General features: G+C 39.9%; 1 protein-coding gene and 1 long non-coding RNA gene across 5 annotated transcripts in view; one reads left to right on the top strand and one right to left on the bottom strand.

Annotated features, from left to right (window-relative positions):
* Positions 1-22233, top strand: part of ATG10 (autophagy related 10) — a 201478-nt gene that overhangs the window by 131573 nt on the left and 47672 nt on the right. For all 3 annotated transcript variants that reach the window (XM_089779325.1, XM_075932201.2, XM_075932200.2), the window contains exon 4: positions 18484-18610. In XM_089779325.1, coding sequence (XP_089635451.1) covers positions 18484-18610 — 127 coding nt within the window. The remainder of the gene's footprint in view (positions 1-18483; positions 18611-22233) is intronic.
* Positions 4602-14137, bottom strand: LOC112546001 (uncharacterized). Of its 2 annotated transcripts, XR_016349919.1 has the most exons (5): positions 13975-14137; positions 13263-13468; positions 11045-11491; positions 9250-9391; positions 4602-4802 (listed from the first exon to the last, which is right to left on the bottom strand). It is a non-coding gene; the product is annotated as an uncharacterized LOC112546001 (long non-coding RNA). The 2 variants fall into 2 exon arrangements; XR_003089607.3 differs by lacking the exon at positions 13975-14137 and having other exon boundaries at positions 13263-13605.

Raw genomic sequence — 22233 nt, 5'->3', positions numbered from 1 at the left:
GAGAGACAAGATTGTCCCTCTCTGTAGCTGAAGAGAACTCACTCTTGAGAGACAAAAGGGAGGAAAGAAAAAAAACCAAATTCCTTTGTCCCAGTTTGAAAGTCCCACCTACATTCGTACTGGTCACTCCACCTGGCTAGGTGTAGTTAACCCCTTAATCCCCAGGCTGCTGGCTAACTCTCATAATCATGACATATGTCATCCCTATCTCTTAATCAGTGTTGGTCAGTTAAGTCTGTGTCCTCCATTTTGAGGATCTCTAGTAGAAATAAATGGTGGCCACATTGGATTTTTAACTAATGATCACTAATTATAACGTGTCTAAAGCCTTGTATCTAAAACTAAAAGCAGATGCTTTTGCGGAAAAACTTGCCAGCTGTCTACACTGTCCACTTGAATTTGCGCAAGAACACTGACGATCTAATGTAAGATTGTCAGTGTTCTTGTGCAAATACTATGCTGCTCCCGTTCGGGAAAAAGCCCTCTTGCGCAAATGTATTTGCTCAAGAGGGCCAGCGTAGACAGCTAAAAAGTGTTTTCTGCAAAAAAAAAAAAAAAAAAAACCGATTGCGAAAATGGCAATCGGGGCTTTCTTGCGCAAAACCGTGTCTAGATTGGCACGGACGCTTTTCCGCAAAAAGTGCTTTTGCGCAAAAGCGTCCATGCCAATCTAGACACTCTTTTCCGCAAATGCTTTTAACGGAAAATCTTTTCCTTTAAAAGCATTTGCGGAAAATCATGCCAGTCTAGACGTAGCCATTATAGTATTATGTAAGCCAAGACATCCTAATACTGTCACCATTTTTGTTAAGCTGATTGAGGGAAGTGAATTTGTTGATAATTTAAACCCTTCCAAGATTTTTCCTTGCAAGCAGATGCAGTCATATGCTTCTGTTCTGAGTGTTACATAGCATTAGAGTAGGTTTTTTTAAAAAGCCTCTTTAATCATAAGGTCCTACAGGAAAAAAATGTAAGGGATAAAGGAGTTCAGGAGAGCTGGCAGATTCTCAAAGGGACAATATAGAAGGCACAACTGCAAATTGTTTCATGACGGAAAGCTAGAAAGCTATTTAATAACCTGAAAATAAAAAATAAATCCTATAAAAAGTGGAAACATGGACAGATTGCTAAGGAGTAGTACAAAAGAATAGCACAAGCATGTCGGGACAAAATCAGAAAGGCTAAGGCACAAAATGAATTACACCTAGCAACATAAAAGGCAAAATGAGGAGACTCTCTAAATACATTCGGAACAAGAGAAAACAAAGGGAAGTATAGGTTCTCTTCTTAGTGGGGAAGGAGAGCTGTGTAGATCGCGTCAAATTTTGAAATAAGCTATTTCGAAATTAACTTGAAATAAGCTATACTGTTTGCTTAGTTCAAATTGCATAGCTTATTTTGAGCTACAGGAGCAGTGTCGACACACCCTCTCAATGCTGGCACCATGACCAGGTTGTTGTGTTAAATTTAGCAGTGTAGCCAAATGCTAATATTAATATCAAGGAAAAAGCTTTTTTTTTTTTTGCAAGTCAAAGTAAAGAAAGAACAGATTAAAGAATACTATAAATTAGATGAATTGAAATTGCTGGGGCTGGTACAATTCACATTAGTATACTGAAGGAACTAGTTGAATCAGGCTATGTCTAGACTGCAAAGAAAAGTCAGAAAAAGATATGCAATTGCGGGTTGTAATTTGCGTATCTTTTTCGGGGTGTTTTTTGAAAAGAGGCTTTTCCGAAATTTGGCCTATCTACATAAGGCCAATTTTCGGTAAAACCTCCTCTTTCGGAACATCCCTTCTTCCTCATACAATGAGGATTACAGGGATGGCGGAAGAACGTGTCTGCAAAATTGTTCCAAAAAAGTGGACAGACTACTTCAACACAGCATAGATTTTCTGGGATACCTATGGTCAGTGATTTCTCTGTGACAGTATGCACTGGTACGGCGTACCATCACCTTTTTTGAGAGCACTCTTTAAGCACTTACCCATTATACAGAATGAATTTTCTGAGTTTTCTAAGAATGTATAATTAAATATATTAGTTTATTAGTTAAAATAATTACAGTGGAGTCCTTTAAGAAACTGAGCATCTGTGTAGGTCCCTTGTTTGTCCTAAATGATCTAAAAGAGATTAGCACACACATTTCAAACTTCCCATATAGTTAGAATTAATTGAAATCTTGCGCATAGGCTATATTTGAATAAATTAGATTAACTTAATTACAAGGGGTAAGGATTTTTTTTTCTAATTGCTGTGATTATATAGTCTATCAACAGGCTCAGATCAACATCTTAGCTAACTCGTAAATGGGGCCATCGTGACATGCTAGGTAACTCAACCAATCACCACCTTTCCTCTGCAGAGAATTAGCATGCAACACTTCTGTTGATTGTAATGAGCCTGTGGTATGAAAGATTGTTGGTTTCACTGATCATTTGGCCCAACTCTCACTGCTCTTTTAAAAATTCCAAGGCTGTGTACTGGGTTGGGCATCAATACTTGAAGAAAGGCTTCTTATGGCACTGCTGCCTGTGCTCCAGTGAATGTTGTGGGAAGACTGACAGAAAAGTGCAGAGGAACTCTTTATAACACAAAGATATTAGTACTGGACTTAGCCTGCCTGCCTCTCCTCCTCTTAGCATCAGTTTCTACCCAGGCTTCCACTGCCCGTGGTCAACACTCTGGAACCATCATCATGGGCAGGCCTTTCTGATCTGCCATGAACGGTTCCCTGTATGCCCAGCCTAGAATGGCTGGTGCCTACTGCAGAGTAGCTGCTACCTTATATTGTTATATTTGCTTCCCCCCACAGTTCAGTCCTGCCTTATCCACCAGATGGACCTTTACTACTCCTCCCAAAGAGGCACACGCTTTTCACCAACCACGGATCATTAGATCCACAGTTCCAAGACCCATTCTCTGGGACCCCATTCTGAGGGTTTCTTGGAGCTGGACCTTCTCCTACTCACCTGCCCATGCTCACATTCTGTATCCCAGGTGTAGATCACTTCATTCTCTGGCTTATGGGCCACTGACCCAGGGCACTGTGTACCACAAGAGTACATTGCTGCCCAAATACTCCTATGCTTGGCTCTGATGGCCCCCATGGGATCCATTCTGGAACCATGGTGCACCTTTCATGATATTCTACAGCCCTTTCATCAGTCCAACCCACACTTTTCTTGGGTTCCATAAAAGAAAAGGAGGTATTAGTACTTCCTGTTCTGCCAGTCCCTGCCAGTGCCACCTCCTTGTTTCACTCTCCCTCTCCTCTTATTATGACCAGAAGCAGTACTTATGGTTTGTGCACCAGCCTCAGCGCTGAAGGTCTTGATAGTAACTGTTTGCACTTACTCTGAGATCAGAGACCTAGCCCTGCTCTCCATGCCAGAAAGGCACTATTGTATGAAATATAAACACAGGTTGGAGGGTTCAACATAACTAGGACCCTACCAATTTCGCAACTATGAAAAAAGTGTTATGGACCATTAAATAAGTCCCTTTCCATAAAATCTGATGTCTCCTTGTTCCTAGGCACTGTATCAAAGGGGGCTTCCTAATTATGACTGGGCAGGGGAAGGACAGGACCTGTCCCTCCCCTGCAAAATGCTCTGGTGGTGGGAGGAGGGGACCAGACCAGACCCACCATTGGTTGCTTCGCCTTGCTGCAGGACACTGTCTGGGACAGGGCAGCAGCCTGAGGTTCCTGCAGCTGGAGACTTGTGGAGTTGTATCATATCTTTCCTGTGCTCCTGGGAGCGCACCATCAAAGAGGGCTTCCTAGCTCTGACTGGGTAAGGGAACAATAGGGCAAGAAGTGTGTGTGGGGCGCAGAGCTTTCTACAGCTGCACAGAGAGAGAGAGAGAGCAAGTATTATATCTTGCAAGCTGCCCAGGACTAGCAGCGAGGAGCCTCTAACTGAGGTACCTCAGCAGCAAAGGGGAGATCAGAGCCACCTTTACCTCTTGGAACCTTCTGTGGCTGCTGACTTCTGAGTCCAGCTCTGAAAGCAGCATAGAGATGAGGATGGCAATCCTCTGACACCATACAACAGGTCTGTGATCCCCCTCTCCTTTTGGGGTCACAACACGGGGAAGTTTCAGATTTAAACAGGTGAAAATGTGAAATTTATCACTGTTCAAATCCTGTGTCCATAAAATTAGCCACAATGGACTGTGAATTTGGAGGAGCCCTCAAGACTGTTCCCCATGCTGACACTTTGAGTGCAGAAGGTGAGGGCCTGCAAGAGACCTTAAAATACCTTGTCACTAGAAGCTTCTGTTTAAAAAACTCCGCAAGGTCACAGACTTCTGACCTTTGGTAGTACACAGCCACCACCCAAATGCAAAAACCCCTTTCGTCCAAGAAGAAGCACTTGTGAACTTCTCCCTGTGGGGTAACCCCAAGCTCTTAACACTCCATTAGGAGAGAGCTTGAAAACAAACTGCAGTCTCTTAATAGTTGATGTTTAGTCTCAGGTACATCAACACAGAACCTTCTGCCTTCTAGGGCACAGGAATTAGATTACAGTCTTAAAATGGAGATTCTTCTTCGAGTGGTGTACCCGTAGGTGCTCCACTGGTGGTGGTGTCCCCGTGAGTGCTCCACTGGTGGTGTCAGGCTCGTCCCGGTGCCGCAGCTTGGAGTTTTGATGAGCAGTCATCAGCCGAACTGTGCATGTGTGGCTCACGCCTCAGGCCGTTCGTGCCTTTTGATCTCTCACATGGTCCAGCTCCCATCAGTTCCTTCGCTGCCCACGGTTTCACATGGAGCGAGCTCAACCTCCTCACAGATCTCTGTCAGGAGTCAAAAGAAAAGTTAACAGTGTCTTAGGCATAGTTTCCTTATTAGTTAGTTAGTAGTTACTTCACAGTTAGCAGTTGGTTTTAAAAAAAAATTCTTGTATTTCTAGTTAGAATTAGACTTAGTACTAAAAATGCCATTTATTCTCAGGTACATCAACACAGAACTGTCTGCCTTCTAGGGCACAGAAGTTAGATTACAGTCTTAAAAGGGTGATTTTATTAACAAAACAAAGAAGATATATTTGGTAAAGCATTCTTGGTTGCTAGGTGTTACAGAGTAGCTAAAAAAAGATTGAGGCACAAAGAATTGCTTCCCTGGGATTCAGTTTCAGATGAGTTTAACCAAACTAAAAAAAAAAACCCCAAACCCTAAAAAATAACTTATTGTGTCTAACAAAACATTCTCTGTTCATTTACATATCCTTTGTTCCAGGGTTTCAGTCTTTCCTTAAGCATAAAATCCATGCCTTGGATCCTGGTTCAGTCCATCTCACTCTCCCCAGCTCTTGCTCTAAACCAGTGGTCCCCAACGTGGTGCCCGCGGGCACCATGGCATTTATGTGTGCCTGCCGAGTGACCAAGGCCAGCCCAAGCCATTCTTGCGCCCCCACCCAATGGCACGCGGCGCATGCGTGAGCCCTGTCCCCAGGCGCGTGGTGCATGACTGGCCCTGCCGTTGGGTGCCTGGCAGCCTCAGAAAGTTGGGGACCACTGCTCTAAACTCACACACAAAGGAAAATGGAAACAGGCAAAACTTGTGTCATTTCAAAATCTTTCCCTCTCTTTCCATAGGTTCTCCTGGCTCAGTGCCAACACTTCCTAAATACCCATGGTTCTCAGTTTATCCCTTTTGTTACAGAATGCTAGGATGTTTAGCATCCTCCATCACAGGCCCTAAACATAACTATCATGCAGTGAAGACTCTAGGTTCATACAGAAGTCCTCAAAATCCTCAGTGTTAATGAGGAGCAGCACGGGGCACCAGCAGCAAGACAAAAAGCCAGACCTTCTTTACTGATCCTTTCAGTATTGGCTCCAGGTTCAATAACATTAGCACTGAAACTGCACCTATTAGCAGCACTATTTTGAGAGAGCTATTTTTGCTCCCCATCATAGGTAACTACTTCTCACCTTCATCAGGCAGGGAACCATCATCTGAGAAACAATGACAGTATCCACAGAAATATTACAGAGGTAGGACTGGCAATGGATAGGCCACCTACACTCTGGCTTGTACCAATACAATCTGCCACCATGGTCCCACAAATATTAGGGTGGGACTCTATCAAAGGTCTTAGCAAAGAGGATATATTTTGCCTGCCACTAGCATCTTTGGCTACATCACCATCACTAGAATCAGAGGAGCTTCCTAAGGATGTAACAGAAGTAGCAAGTGATATTCTCCAGCTACTTTCCATGGATGAAGCAGTCTTGTCCCCGATAGCAGCTGCTTTTTCTGGGCTTTCCAGGAGCTGCTGTCAAAGTAGTGGGCACATTGTACACTGAAATGATAATACCCCAAAAAACACTTATAAATTGTTTGACAATTTCAGCTCCACCATGTCCACAAGAATCGCCCCTCCCCCAAAACCCAATGGATGTCCTTTTGGACCTTGTGAAGGGTTTGTGACACACTCCAAACTCATTCCTGTGACCTCAAAATTTGTAGAAAAATGCTACCAGATCTGTCCAAAGGCCTTCAAGCTCTTTTTTGCCCATCTGACACAAGTTGCTTTTCATTTCTGCAATCCAGGAGAAGACCAGATCCACCAAGAGGACTCCAAAAGACAAGGACCCCAAGAAACTGGACTTTGGGGGTTGGAAAAAGCCTATTTTTTAGCCTTCCTTTAATGGCCACATCATGAACTATCAAGCACTGTTCACTAATACAACTTTCTTGTGTGGGACAGGGTGACCCTTCCTAGCTCAGCTCCAGCAGTAATGGGGGGAAGAACAGAGAAAAGTGTTTAACAATGAGCAAATGTAAGCCAGGTTGGTGCTACAAGTAATAATAGGTAAATCTAATACAGCTACATAATCTATGGTGTTGGCTATCACAGCCCCCCAACCTTAAGCAAATACTTACCAGCAGCCACATACTACACTAGATACACTCACCCAGGAACCTACTCTTGCAATAAACCCCATTGCCAACTCTGTCTACACATCTATACTAACTAGCGACACCATCGCAGGACCTAAGGACCTAACCACATAAGCTGCAACATCAGAGGCTCATACAGTTGCACATCCTCTAATGTAATATATGCCATCAAATGCCAGCAATGGCCCTCTGCCATCCATATTGGCAAACTGGACAGTCTCTGCAACAAGGACTAATGGACACAAAACAGACAACAGGAATGGTAATACACACAAACCCACAGGGGAACATTTAAAAGTATCCATTCTTCTACAAAGGAATTTTATCAGCCAATTATAGAAGGAGACTGCTGAACTGGAATTTATTTACAAGTTCAACACTATCAACTTGGGCTTGAATAAAGATATTAATTGGTTAATGCTATTTCCCTTGCCTTTGATATTTGCATTTACACATCAAAAGCTATGAATGAGACACATCCAGCCTGACTCGATTAGCTTCATTAACACTCATTCTGTAATTGACAAGTAACTGCTTTTGCTGTTACATATGCTCTGGATTCTGTAATTTCCACTCCAACTCATCTGATGAGATGGGTTTTACTCATGAAAGCTCATGACATAATATATTTCTTAGTCTCTAAGATGTCACAGGACTGCTTGTTGTTTTTAAAATTACAGACTAATATAGCTATCCCTCTGGGACCTTCAAGAACCAGTCACCCCAGAGACAGAAAACACCATCTTTTGCCCACAGTTTCTGGCCTGAGTATCCATCCAGAAGCCACCCTGCTATCTGTGGAGGAGTGCATTCCCTACTTCCTCAGTTGTGCATCAGCCTCCCTACAAGAGGCAGTAAATAGGCCTAACAAGATGATTGAGAGCCATACTAAAACCACCCCAAAGTTGACCTTTAGAAACCATCTCACTTCTTTTCATTGGGTCTGAGTGGACAGTACAGCTGACAAATTGGTATTGGACGTTGCCTATGGCTGCACCATTTAACTCACTTCCTTGTTGGGCTGTTCACTTTCCTCTTTCAAGGAGCTGTCTCATGAAAACAGATGTAACCTAATTACTTTGTCTATGAACCATAGAAGAGTACCACAGGAGTATAGAGGCAGAAAAGGATTCTAATCCCCATATTTCCTTCTTTTTCCTATTCTAGATCTGAGGAGATGAAACAAAAATATACATCATGTCAATTCAGAATGGTCATATTTGCCTCTATTATTCGATCCCTCCAAGCTCAAAATTGGTTTCTGGTTCTCAGCTGACAGGACATGTAGTTCCTGTGGTTCGGGTAATGGTGATATGAAAATATCTGTGATTCACATTGGGGACTAGTCACTGTCAGTACAAAGTACTGCCTTTTGGGTTCCCTAAGGCACCGAGTCTTTTTGAAAGGCTCTCTGTGGTGGTAATGCATGTGAAGAAGGGCATCCATGTCTACCTGTATTTGGATGATTGGCTGATAAGAGGCGGATCACATCAGTCCTATGCTTTGCCCTCTCTGTTCATCTGGTTGAGCGTCCTGGTGAACTACACGAAATTGTGTCTCAGTCCTTTGCAGTTAAGAGTTCAGGATAGACAGGATAGATTCTACTACCGCAAGGGCTTAGTTGTCTCAAGACTGATCCCTGACTCTGTGGTCATCACTGAATGCATTGTCAGATGCCTCTCTTTTACAGTAAAATCAGGGCCTTCTTTATGCCTTCCAACTGATGCCTAGGAGATCAGCTGGGACTCATTCTCACAGAGTTCTGTGTCTTCCCCAAGGTGATTTTGGAATTCCATTTGAGTCAGTCAGCTTACCTGAGTTCTTCTGAAAGCAATATTCTAGGCAATGGGTGAAGAAGCTGCATGCTTTGGACATATTCAAAGCTCTTCAACACCATATTGATAGGACAGAATCTTTCAGATAGTCCTCATGTATTTGTAGCTGGTCTCTACAAAGGTCAAGCCACTTAATTCCAAATGCTTTCAAAATGGACAACATGCTTACTTTCCTGACACTAGCTGATGTTCCTCTCCTGCTGACAGGGTTCATTGTACCCGAGCTCCAGTAGCATCCTCAATGAGGTGCCAAATATTAGTGTTCAAAACCTGCAATTTTATTACAGGAAGCAGTATTCAGCAGGTTTGTTAAGCATTGTGCACTTGGCTTGGCTGCTAGATCAGATGCAAAGTTTGGGTGAGCAATACTCCAATCTCTTTTGAACTGATGAGGATGATACATCGCATGCCCACCATCCTGAAGAGAATACTACCTGCCAGTCTCCTACACTGAGATCCACACTGACGCATATCTAAAGAAGAAAGAATGATTGCTTACCCAACAGTAATGATGGTTCTTTGCGATGTCATCGTGGATCCACAACTCATCCTCCATCCATTCTTTGAAAATCCTCAGCTAGTACAGCCTTTGAATTGTGAGGCAACAGTGGAAGGGTCAGGGTCACTCTGCCTTTTATGCCCTTTTTATGAGAGTGTAAGCACACATACAGAGCTCTGATATACACTGCTATTCAAAGAAGACTTTGAGGTTGAACACATTAGGTGTATATGCATCTAGAGCACACTCACTATAACATCTCAAAGAGCCACGATTACTGCAGGGTAATTAACCCCTCTTTTTTCCTCCCACTTATTTCCATTTTCAGTAAATTGCTAACATTTCTGAAAAAATATTGCATATGTCAGTTTGCATTACCTGGTTTATTTTTGTTCATAAGAGAAATTCAGCAATACAGAATTTAACACATACTCTTACGCTGTTTTGTTTTTATTTTAGTTAAATCACCATTAGAACTAACTGCACTACATTGCATATTATATATTTGATTTGTTTTTAAGAACCTTGAATAACGGTGCTGTATATTTATCTCTAGATCTGTGGTTTGTCCTCAGACAAATAAATAATAAATCTTAATAAATCTTTGTTGTTAAATCTTTGGATGATGATTTCATATTGCTGATGATTATCATGTTTTGTATGCATTATTTGTAAAATATTTAAAAATTACTAACATTTCAAAATATAATATCCTCATTTGTATTCTTCAAATGATAAAGTTCATATATCCAGGGCTCTAAGTGAAATTTTGTATTTTTTTAAAGAAAGATTATATTTCAGTTTTTGGAAAAAAACCCAAATCCTCAATATGTGTAATTCTTCCTCACTGTAACAGTACAAAAAAGAATAAAAAGATTTTTTTTTTAAATCTCTACTTTTAGATGTACAGCAAGTTTTCATGGTCCATTGCTTCTTTCACTTGAATAGATTCTGCTTTTCACTTATGATAACAGTTTTAGAGCAATCAAAAGACAAATCTAATTTCCAGCGACTAGAAGTAATTGTTAATGCATGAGAAACTATTATAACTTTATATATGGCCTTCTTTGGGGGTGGAATGCTTGAATTTTGCCTATTGGTATGCTTTGAATGGGAAAAAATCGTTGCATTCTCTGGTTCCCCATTTATCTTTTTCTAGAGAAGTGAATCATTTTTATAATGACTAGATTGTTAAAGAATCTTATAGCAAGAGTACTGTCAGGCTGTAAAAGAATGTTCCTTTGGGAGTGGAACTATATGACCACAGGTATCCATTGGTTATCTATATTAGTTAACTTTTAAATTGTTTGTGTGGCAACTTAGTTTAAACTTTCCAAGGAAACTGTTGAGTTCAAAAGGGCTCATACATTTCTAGCTGTGATCATTCTGATAACTTAGTAGTTAATGACAGTGCTTAAGAAGCGGCAACTTTTGCTTTTATTATGTAGCGGTTAGGGATATTATAGTACCTTACAATTGCTTAACTGGGTCTGCACCAGGCCAACAGTAGATAAAAATGAATGTATGTGATAAATTTATTTGTAAATCAATAATCTTAGATTGTAAATTCTTCAGGATAGTGACAAGATTTTTGTGTGTGTCTATTACACAGCAGCTGGCATAAAGGAAGCCCCAAGCGTGATTAGGGCTTCTGGGTATTATAATAGACATATTTAATAGCGATTATAGACTGTGCAGATGCGCAGCCTCTGAAGAACCTATGTTCTTCTGTATGGCTGTCATGGAATTTCCAGAGTTGAAGTCTTCTTACTGTGTTAAAATAAAAATAACTTACCCTAAATGTGTTGGAGGCCCTGGGAAGTCTTGGTCTTTTTCTCATTGTTCATAGTTGTGGTGAACAATCTTCAGTTTAATGGTCCCCTTTTCTCTTCTTGAACAAAAGCTGCAATTCAGATTTGTGTTCTGCAAAGTACACTGCTTATTCAGTTTGTCTATCTTTCATAGTATCATCCAGCCTGGGAAGAACTCCTGATCGGCTATCAGGAGGCATACTCTCTCATGATGTCATCTGGTGTGCCATAAATATTTGTGGGGGTTCTGGGGAAACTTTGGTCAGTAAAACAGTTGCACATAGTATTACTCCATTGATTTCTTTTTGGTTTTACTCTTAATTTACACTACAGTAAGTACAGGCAGAATCAGGCCTAGAAATTCGGTGCCTGTGATTGTGTGTTCACTGCTGAAATGTAACCTGAGGGGCAAAATCAAACGGCAAAGTGACCTAGGAAGATTAGAACAGATGGGATTACAGTCAACAAGTGGAGACTCAGGGTTAATAAATGTAAAAAAAAAAACAAGAAAAGGGACGGAATGAAGATATCTTATACAATCTATCCAAGCAACCACACCCTTCACATTAAAGTTTATTTAACCATATCTGATTTAATACTGTCTTAATGTTAATTGTACATGTTTGTGGAAACTGTATTTGCCAAAGGGAAAGCATGGAGATTGGTGGGGAGCTGCTCTTTTGCCAGGTGACCGGTTTTGAACCGGACAGTCTGGTATTTCAGCTTTCTGTCCAGGAAACAAATTGAGAAAATACTGGACATATAAATGTCTGGTATTTTCTAATTAAGTTTTTATTATTATCATGAGTATCAGCATGTAGTTGTGTATTGCCTGGCTGGTAGACATGCTCACACTGCGTGAGTGTGTCTACCAGCCAGGCAGTTCGCAACTACACAGTAGAGAGGAGGAGGGGGGGGTCCCCCCTGACCAGACCTGCTTCCGCAACCCCCTCCCAGCCGGAGGAGGGGGACCGTGTGCGGGACAGCACCCTGGGATCTGCGTGTGCCCGGGTCAGCCCCACTACCCGCCAGCTGGTCCCCCGCCCTGCTGCCCGGCAGCCGGTTCCCCCCTGACCAGACCTGCTTCCCCAACCCCCTCCCGGCCAGTTCTGTTTCCCACCGGCCGGGTCCCCCCAGCCCCCGATCTCCCATGGCCAGCCCACTCCACCCGATCCCCTCCCGGCCAGCCCCACTCCCCTCCCAGCCGCCCCTTCCCCTCCTCCCCCCGCTCACGCCCATCTGAGATCAAGTGTATCCGGTATTTTTTTTTTAAACCATCTGGTAACCCTATCTGTGAGAGCTTTTCTTTTCACTACAGTATATTTGAAAAAATAAGAACTGTTGAGTTGGAGAAACAATATGAAGCATAAACATTCATTTGTTTTCAGAATTAGAGCATAAAATAGTAAGGTATTAAGAGTAAACACATTTTGAACAACTAAAAAAAACCTAGCTTACTGGTACTGGAAGCATCTCATCTTTCCTCTCATGACTAACCTAACCATACTATGGGTCACCTTTTCCCTTGCTTCCTCCCAGGTGGCTAACTCACACTGGGAGAGCATGGGAGACATGGCATGGCACCAGAGGGAGATCACAAATGTGGGAATTAGGAGGATAGGCAACAGTAACTTTATCATAAGGAAAATGGTGCCTGTTTTTGGAGAAATCACCATACTTCCTCTCCTTTCTCCTCTCTAAAAAGTCCTGAACCTGTATTTCAGAGGGAATTTTTGTGGGACAAGCAGGCTCACACTGTTTTTACATATGTGGGTGGGGAAGACACAGATCCAGTCTTATCATGTAACTCTTGTCTCCCTCCCTGTTTATGCTATCAACTCCTTTATCAATTCATTGAGGCCTAACCTCCCAACATAAGCTGCCTTAACCCTCTTGGATGCAGTTCTTATTAAATACAGTAAAAAAAAAAGTTAATTCTTTACTTCCAGGATCTATAACTTGTCTTCTGTCTCAGAAAGAAAAAAAATGGCATTTTTAAAGAAATGTGTTATTTTGCCTTCAGAACGATGTGCAACATCAATTCTCAGCTATTGATGTAAATATTTTATAATTTAAGAGGAACAGAACAAATATATTGGTTTTGGGAGAAAACTGATCCATTTACATTAGTAAGAATGCATTTATAAAGGAACCAATATCATTAATTAGTCTGTATCTGCTTATCTTTTTTATTATACATACATTGCTGTGGGTTTAGTGCTTTAAAGCATCTGCTCAATAGTCCGTTATGATAGCACAAGAATGCTTTTTCGTGAGAGTAATGAAGTAACAGATGCTTCCTGATGACAACTTCTCAATTTGTTTAGGAAACAGTCAGTCAGTCCTGGATTCAGTTTTCCCTTGTAGTGTAGCAGCCATGCAAGCAAATTCTTATGGAGAAACAAGACCTGAGAAATCAAGTGACTGTGTAATTTTTCTAGGAATGACAATCTAGCCAAAAATCTCTGTTTAATAACACTTAAATAAAATTAGCATTTTATCCACTGTGCAAATAGATCTTTTTCTTGTAATGAGTATTTAAACAAAATCCATCAATTCAATAACAGAGTTTACTCTCCCTCTTTATATTTATACTTCCAAGAATATTTTTGGAGCAATGGTATGACCTATCAATGCTGAAGAGTAAATTATTTATGTTGCATTGTAGCTGTCATAATACCATAGTACATAAAGTATTGTTAACAGCTCAAAGGGTTCAGGACCACAATGTATATAGAGAGGAAAGGAACCAATTAAAAGTAAAAATTATAAAAACCCTAAAGGCATTACATGTCAAGTGAAAATAACTTGAGTTTTATTTTTATATATTAGTTAAACCTTCTATTGTTTATGATTCTGCTAGTGATTATGCAAAAAATCTGATGGCCATTGTTTAAAAATACCTCAGACTTACCTTCTGTTGGACCAACGTAATATTGTGTTAGTCTTTGAGAGTTCTATTCAGTCATGGACAACCAGCTCATTTTATTCTAGAACAGTACTTTAGCAAAGGCTCAACTCACCTGCTAAAGAGACACTGTCAGTACTTGTAGGCTACAGAATTTACTTTCCCATGTTAAATTCCATGAATCACCCTTATAGAGACTGTAAAGTACAGGATTACACATCAGAATTGTATCTTTTTATGTGACATGTCCTGCCACTGCTGTTTACCAAAATGAAAAGGGATTAGAAGTACCTGTAAGAAGGATTCAGGTGTCCATGAATGTATACTGTACAGACAAGAACAGTGCTTCTACTTGTCACTATATATATGGCATACAAAAAGAGCTGAATATCAAAAACTATATTTTTAATTATAGAAGCTTTGTTTACTAGACCAAATTCCATCTTGTTAGCAGGGCAGAGAAGGGAGGTTTTTTTTGTCTTTCATAAGCTTTTGAATGCCCTGTTTCAGACAGAACCCAAAGTACCATTTAAAAGCAAAAAGACAGAGTAATACACAATGATAAAGTTCATGAGTGGAAATACTTAACCTCCAGCTCCCTAAAACACCAGGACAAGGCTGCTTGTACAACCTGCTCTTTCTTGTTCCTAACTGTATCCAGAGCTGTACTGAGTCTGGGGATGCTACTGATGGATGAAATAGCTCTGTCTCTTAAGAAGCAGGATCTTTATAGAGGTAGCTCATAATCTAACTTCCCTCCAGTAGTACCAGGGGTTCTCAAGGGAGATTTTTTTGTAGTCTGTCTCCTCCCTCTTGAGGAATTGGGTTATCAGGAAGAGCTTCTCACTTCTTCACTTTTCTATACCCTAATCCAGTTCATCACCAGAAAATTATGGTTTCTCTTCAGAAGTTGCTCAAACCCTGAACTCTCTGCAATCCCCAGAAGCAGAATTTTTAATGACAGACTGTTCATTTCTTAAATCACAACTTCCAAGTTAGCACTATGTTTATGAGCCCTGTTTTGCAGAACTCAGATTGTGGAACATAGCTTTTTTGTAAATATATTACTTATTTCTCCATGTGCTTTTGGGTGAAAGAGAGCGTGACTTTTTAAAATCTAGTTTAAAAAATTGTTCTAAATTAAAAATCACTATGAGGTTAAATGACTAAAATGGTGTGAATTATTTTTCACTCACACGAGATTGTGCATGCATGTACAGGGCTATAGAATAATGATATTTAAAAACTTATGTCAGCATTGGAACTCTCATTGGTATTATACTGCACTGCCAATAAAAAGTGACTCAGCAAGTACTTCATACTTACACAATGTTGTTTCAGAGCAAGGTTATCTAATGGCCAAATAGTACTTAAACTAATATAAAAATGCACCAAACATGAATGTTTTCACAAAGAATCATTTAAAGTTTTGCTTTAAGAAGAGATTTTCTTAAGACATGCAATTTGAGGCTGGGTTCAGATCTGAATCCAAAGGGCCTCTAAGTTTAAGGGGATTTGGGCTGATTGTTCTTCATTTCCTCCCCCCCCCCCCAATTATTCTCGGCATCAAAAGCACTATCCCAGAAAATATATCTAGTTTAAAGAACTATCAGTTTACTAGGCAAAAGTAATGCCAACCTTTCTTCCACAAAAGATCTTTTACATAGTAATAGCTCCCAATATCGTATCTGATCTGGGATTGCTGTAAAGGGAAGGGGGAAAGTGTGTCTTTATTATATGTGACCTGGATAAGCATACAGATCTGTACCTGGTATGATTTTTAAGTATCTTAATTCAAATTTTAAAATTATGTTTATTTCCAACTCTACTGGTATGTGGCTATCCAAAATCTGGGACTTCTAGTCACCATCTTGTACACTTGTTCATCAGCAACACCTGATTGTCTAAAATACTATTTGGATGAAATCAACTTACACAAGCTTTCCAAAAAAAGAGTATGCTCTCTATGGTTATTCTCATGGTTGGTACTTATGGTTATTCTTATGGTTTGCCAGTTCTTGCATCTCCCTCATGAATTGATTCATGGCAGAGAAAGCATGAAGGTGAGTTAAGGATCTAAGAAAAATACAAAATAGCTCTAACTCCTATACTTTGTAACAACTTGAGGATTAAAAATGTTGGTTTCAGTCTTTAGCAATTTGCTTGGGCAAAGACCTAAATATTCACATTGGTTGGTACCAGTATACCTACAAAATCCATATTTGTGCATGTACACCTACCTTTTGGGGACATATAGTTATTCAGTTTGTATATGCAAATTAAGAGTTTTGAAGGCTCAACAAGTGTCCATATATTTTGTGGACATATTCAGTTATGTTTTCGTGGAAAATTTGTTTCAGTATATCTAATTAGCTTATTTAAAATGGTTAAAAAGTTAATGGTCTAATTTTCAGAGGCATAAACTTCCTCAATTGGTTGTAAAGTCAGGCAGAACTATGCATGCTCAGGACCTTTTAAAAACTGTCTTATGTTCATACATTGGTTAAAACAAGGTAAAAAAAATAAATTGGTAATTGGGAGATTCTGGGAATGTATCAGAATGCCTCTACTAAAAAAACCAGAAGAGGTAGAGTCTAATCTATAGTTGAAGTTGAATTTCGCAGCGTATAGTAAGAGGGGGGGAAATTGTCTCAACTTCAGAAGTGTTATTAACCAACACAATCTCTTGCAAAAAAGTTCTTATTAAATATAACTTGGAATTTTCTTCATAAAATATATAATCCTTTGGAAAGTAAAAACTTAAACAGCCATATTGGGTCAGACCAAAAATCCACCCATCCTAGTATCCTGTCTTCAGACAGTGGTCAATGCCAGGTGCATTCAGAGGGAGTGAACAGAACAGTAATCATCAAGTAATCCACCCCCCATTTCTCATTCCTTGCTTCTGGCAAAGCAGAGGCTAGGGACTTTATTCCTATGCATCTTGGCTAATGGCCATTGATGGACCTATCTTCCATTAATTTATCTAGTTAGTTCCTTTTTGAACCCTGTTACAGTCTTAGGGTGTGTCTACAGTGCAGGGCTTAATTTGAAATAAGCTAAGCAAATTGAGCTACTTCAATTGCATATCTTATTTCAAAATAGCTTATTTCAAAATAGGGAGTGTCTACACACCACTTATTTAGAAATAGAGCACTCTTCCTCTGACTTCCCCTATTCCTCGTACAACGAGGGTTACGGGAGTCGGAGTAAGAAATCCTCCAGCTTGACAGCATTTTGACACTACTTGGAAATAACTGCCTGCTATGTAGACCTGGACCAAGTTATTTCGGAATAGGGCTAGTTATTTTGAAATAATGTTGCAATATAGACGTACCCCTAGGCTATGTCTGCATTGGCAAGATTTTGTGCAAAAGCAGCTGCTTTTGCGCAAAATCTTGCCACCTGTCTACACTGGCCGCGAGTACTTGCGCAAGAACACTGACGTTCTAATGTATAAAATCAGTGCTTCTTGCGCAAATACTCTGATGCTCCCGCTCGGGGATAAGCCTTTTTGCGCAACTGTTCTTGCGCAAGAGGCCAGTGTAGACAGGCAACATCAATTTCTTGCGCAAGAAAGCCCGATGTTTAAAATGGCCATCGGAGCTTTCTTGCGCAAGAGAGCATCTACACTGGCATGGATGCTCTTGTGCAAAAGCACATCTTTTGCCCAAAGGCACATGCCAGTGTAGACGTTCTCTTACTCAAATACTCTAACACAAAAACTCTTGCGTTTTTCGCCTTCATCTGTAGCATGGTACAGATCACAGCTGGAGTATTCTCTGCATCATGGGGTCTTCAAAGTATTTGAAGGCTTCAATATCTGAGATATAGGTGAGAGGATTATTCTAGGAGGGGTGGGTGAGATTCTGTGTCCTGTACTGTGCAGGGGGTCAGACTAGATGATCATAATGGTCCCTTCTGACCTTAAAGTCTATGAGTCTATTTGCTCAAAATCTTGCCAATGTAGACGTAGCCCTAGACTTCACAATATCCTTAGGCAAAGAATTCCACAGGTTGACTGTGCATTGTGTGTAGAAATACTTCTTTTTGTTAAACCTGCAGATTCTTTGGGGATCTGTTATAACTTCACCTTCAGTTGGTAGGATATTCTTCAACAGTAGCAGGTTACGAAGGGAGTAGCTGCTGTAGCTAACATATTGCTAAAAAGTATTATGATAAACATTTTCCAGAGTTGCTTGTTCGTATGATTCTTTGTCTCTCAAAAGCAATCTGGATTGATTAAGGTCACAGTCTTGCAAAGGTTTACAGATGAATTTAACTATGTCTGTGCTCCTCACAGTAAGTGAATTGAAGCATGTAGGTAAATCTTTACAAAATTGTGCATTAGTATTTTTCTTTCTAGTCTTACTATTATTTTCTTAGTAGTCAATTGATGAGTGTTCCGTAAGATCTTATATTTATTAAATTAATGACTATAATGGTAACACATATTTTCTCCTCACTGAAAGCCCACATTTTATTAAAGTACTGTGTTAATGTTTGTTGTTTTAGGAAGCCCTGGATGATTCTCAAGTAGCTGGAGTCTCTGCAACATCAGAAGTGATTCGCTATGAGTATCATGTCTTGTATTCTAGTAGCTACCAAGTACCTGTGCTTTATTTTAGGGCATGCTTTTTAGGTAAGACTTGTTATACATTAAACTCATTGTAAAATCAAAAATATGCAGGAATGAAGTAGAATCTTTGAAACACAGCTTTTTGTACTCCACTTCAGTACAATGATCATGTTTAATATTAAAAAATATGAGATGGGGGTGTTAACTAGTAAATTTTCTGATACTCCAGACACTGTGAGCCTCAGGACCTTGGAGTAGATGATATCATCTCAGCCTGAAGAAGTCTGAACTTTAGACTCCTGGCATCATGCCCATGGTTGACGAAACCTGCTGGCCATTTTTCTTTTTGATTTCTTTAAATGAACACACAGACTTAAAGCTACAGCATCAAATTCAGCCATGCATACTGCAGTAACTTTAGCTGAGTTGCACCTGTTTATTTCAGAGCTGAATTTGATCCACAATGATTAGGTCAAAATTTTCCTGTATGTTGTCTTTCTAATTTAAGCAGCTTTTAAAAAATACCAAATATTGAACGTAAAATCAACTTGCACTAAAAGAAACAGTTTTAAAACATTGCTGAAAATGACTGAAATCAATAAAATAGTTTATTTTCTCCCTAATGTATACATCTTGTCACCCTTTGCCCAGTTGCTACTACCCTGTGATTTCACTCTCATTCCCGTCATGAAAGTGGAACACACTACCGCCCTTCAAGGCCACTATTAGTCACGCTTATTTAATCAACAAGCATAGAGTGATCATACTGCAGCACTGTCTATGCTCCTCTCCTCTTCCCAAAGACAATGCACTTGGAATTGAGGAGTTGAAATCTTAAGGTAATTTTTGAACTTGGTTTCCCACATGGCAGCATGAGTAGATTATGTGTTTTGAATGATCCCTGAATTTTATCTTGAAGGTACCTGAATATTGCCAATGATATTTTTCGTTTTAATTAAAAAGTTGCTTAAGCTGCTTTTAATGTGTTTGTTAGAATTAATCACTCATGACCTTATATTTTTAATCACTTCTAATTTTGCAGTGTTAGTGTTTTAACAAGCACATTAGATTTAAAATTGAAAATCAAATTCTCAGACTCACTGGGGAAAAGATTTTTAGTTTGAGGTGCAGTTTCTAAGAACTAATAATTTGGGGTAAATGCTCAACTTGTGAAGTGGGGATACAGTTCAGTTTCTGTAACCACCACCACCACCACCACCACCACCAGATCACAAATTCTCACACATTTTATGTTGCAAATTCATTATGAGGATTGTAACAAACATTTTACAAATGTTCAGTAATCTGTCATTAAACTTCTTGTGCAAGCACCAAGATAAAGGAACTCTTGCTAGTCAGTAACTTTTGCTGTCTTGAAATAACATACCAAGAGGCTGATTAATTTATTTGTGGTGCTGAAAAATGTCATCTTCTTGGTTTTAGTTAATTAACAGTATATCTTTTCTATGCAAGAGAATGGTGATGCTGCAGGTAGACTAAATAGTATTTCTATAATACTGTACTTTCATATAATTAGTATTCAATATAAGCAGTTAATCACCAGAGAAGAGCTCCCAGAGACAAAACAAGTTGTTTAGCTTGTCAGCATCAGGGAATCGGAGGTGTTGAAACATGACTCCTTATAGCTGGAAGTGGATATTACAGAAGCTGGTGGATGAGCTAATGCACAATCTTAGTACAATGTGCCAACAGCTCCCCTTGCAGTACAGAACTGTAATTGTTCCTACAAGTATAATTATGTTTTTAACACACTTCTTGGGAATCTTTCACAGTGGAAAATTATGGGTTTTTTGAGAATGTCGGTGTCATTTGGAGTCTCTTTATATCCTTATTAACATTTTTCATTTGATGTCTGGTGTGAGAGGAGGATACAGATACTAGCATCCACCTCTTTTTTTCCAGGAGCATATTCAATTAGTACTAAATCTGTTATTTTCATTCTGTATAGCACAGTTGTCTAGATATTGGAAATCCTTCCTTTGATACAAATTATCTACTTTCTACCTGCGTAGTGCTATCCAAAATCCCAAACATGGTGTTTTTCAGAATCTGTAGATCACTATGTATGTCAGACATCTGAGTAAGCGTTCTGTTTTGCTTTGCCTTGCGCTCACCTGAAAACAAGCCCAGGAAATGTTCTGATATTTTTGCCTTTTCATCACAATGTTACTATTCTTTCCTCAGTAACCCTTTGCCCCTTTTTCTTCTGACAGTCACTATTGTTCAGTTCTTCCATTTGCTGAGTAGGTGGGAGAACACCCCACACTGAGACATACATCAGCGGCACTGTGTAAATTGTTGTTATTGCATATAGATTAGGTGGTGGGTGGAGTTCTCTCTCTCTCTCTCTCTCTCTCTGTCTCTGTGTTGGAAATATTTAGGAAATTCCTTGTGTTAGAATCATTGTTAGAAAATTATTCTCTCTCATCTGTGGTTCCCCAGGATCTTTCATTTCTCCCTTTTTTGATATAGTACATTTCACATATCCTGCATTGCTAGGATTCTCTGGAGTAGTTGGGCTGTGCATGGTTTCCATTCAAGCCTGTTTGTATCTCCCTTTACATTGATGAGGGTGGGTTGCAAGAGATAGATGTGAGATGTAACCCACGGACTTTGATCATTATGCTCACACAGCAAAGGATAAACTGGAATCCTAAACTCAGATTCCACACTGCAATGTTTTAAGATATGATTAGATCTGTAGGCCAGCCTAGGAAATTTTAATTTTTCTGTTCAACCAAACTAAACAGCTTTTACAATATTCAAGAACACTTCCTCACATTGTGTTATAAAAATGACTGGTGCCAGCACACCCAAGTCAGCACCTTATTAGGCAGACTATTAAAAAAAACTGTTCTAGAACATTAAATCCTTCATTTCTCCTGTTGTATAAAATTCCATCTAGAAGTGAGTTAGCCAGTCAGTCTCTAGATACACCTGTAAGGAAAAAAGGCTCCCAAGAAATTGCTGCTGGTACTTTTCCACTTAAATCCTCCACTATTCTCAGATGGCAACTTTGAGTGCCTTATGGTCAGTGGCAACATCTTTGTCTGGCTTTAACTCACATATGAATGAGCTGCAGGCATTAATAAGGCCTCCCTTCAGTGTGTTCCATGGAGTCAAAGTTGTTCAGTATCTTCATACAAATTTTATACCTATCTGAAACTGTCTCTTGGAATTCTTCCTGAAATCTCTTCCTCATCCAAATTAAATTCCACATCAGAAGGACTTTGAAGGTGCATTTGCACAGAATAAAAATATTTAGGGAAGCGATCTAGACTTTTTGTAGCATTTGAGGTCAATGTACCTTTATGCCTTAGTGAGGACAAAAAACATCATCTGCAAATAATGACTAAATGTAATGCCTAGTAGGGATGTAAATGACTGGTCGACTACCAGTAAGCATAGGCTTCTTGGATAGTCGAGTCATTACTCAGCTAAACGCTTCCTCTCCCCCCTTGCTGCCTCTTAAAAGCTGATTCCCTCCGACACCGTCTCCACTCAAGGCAGGACTAAGTATTATCTAGACCACCCGAACAGGTGTTTGTCTAACCTACTCTTAAAAACCCCTAATGATGGGGATTGTACAGTCTCCCTAGGCAAGTTTTTCCTAATGTCCAACCTAAACTGCCTTTGCAGCAATTTAAGCTTGGTGCTGGCTTTGG

Source organism: Pelodiscus sinensis, chromosome 6 (assembly GCF_052426305.1).
Source record: "Pelodiscus sinensis isolate ZL-2025 chromosome 6, ASM5242630v1, whole genome shotgun sequence".
NCBI lineage: Eukaryota > Metazoa > Chordata > Testudines > Trionychidae > Pelodiscus > Pelodiscus sinensis.
This window is presented reverse-complemented; position numbering and strand designations above follow the sequence as displayed.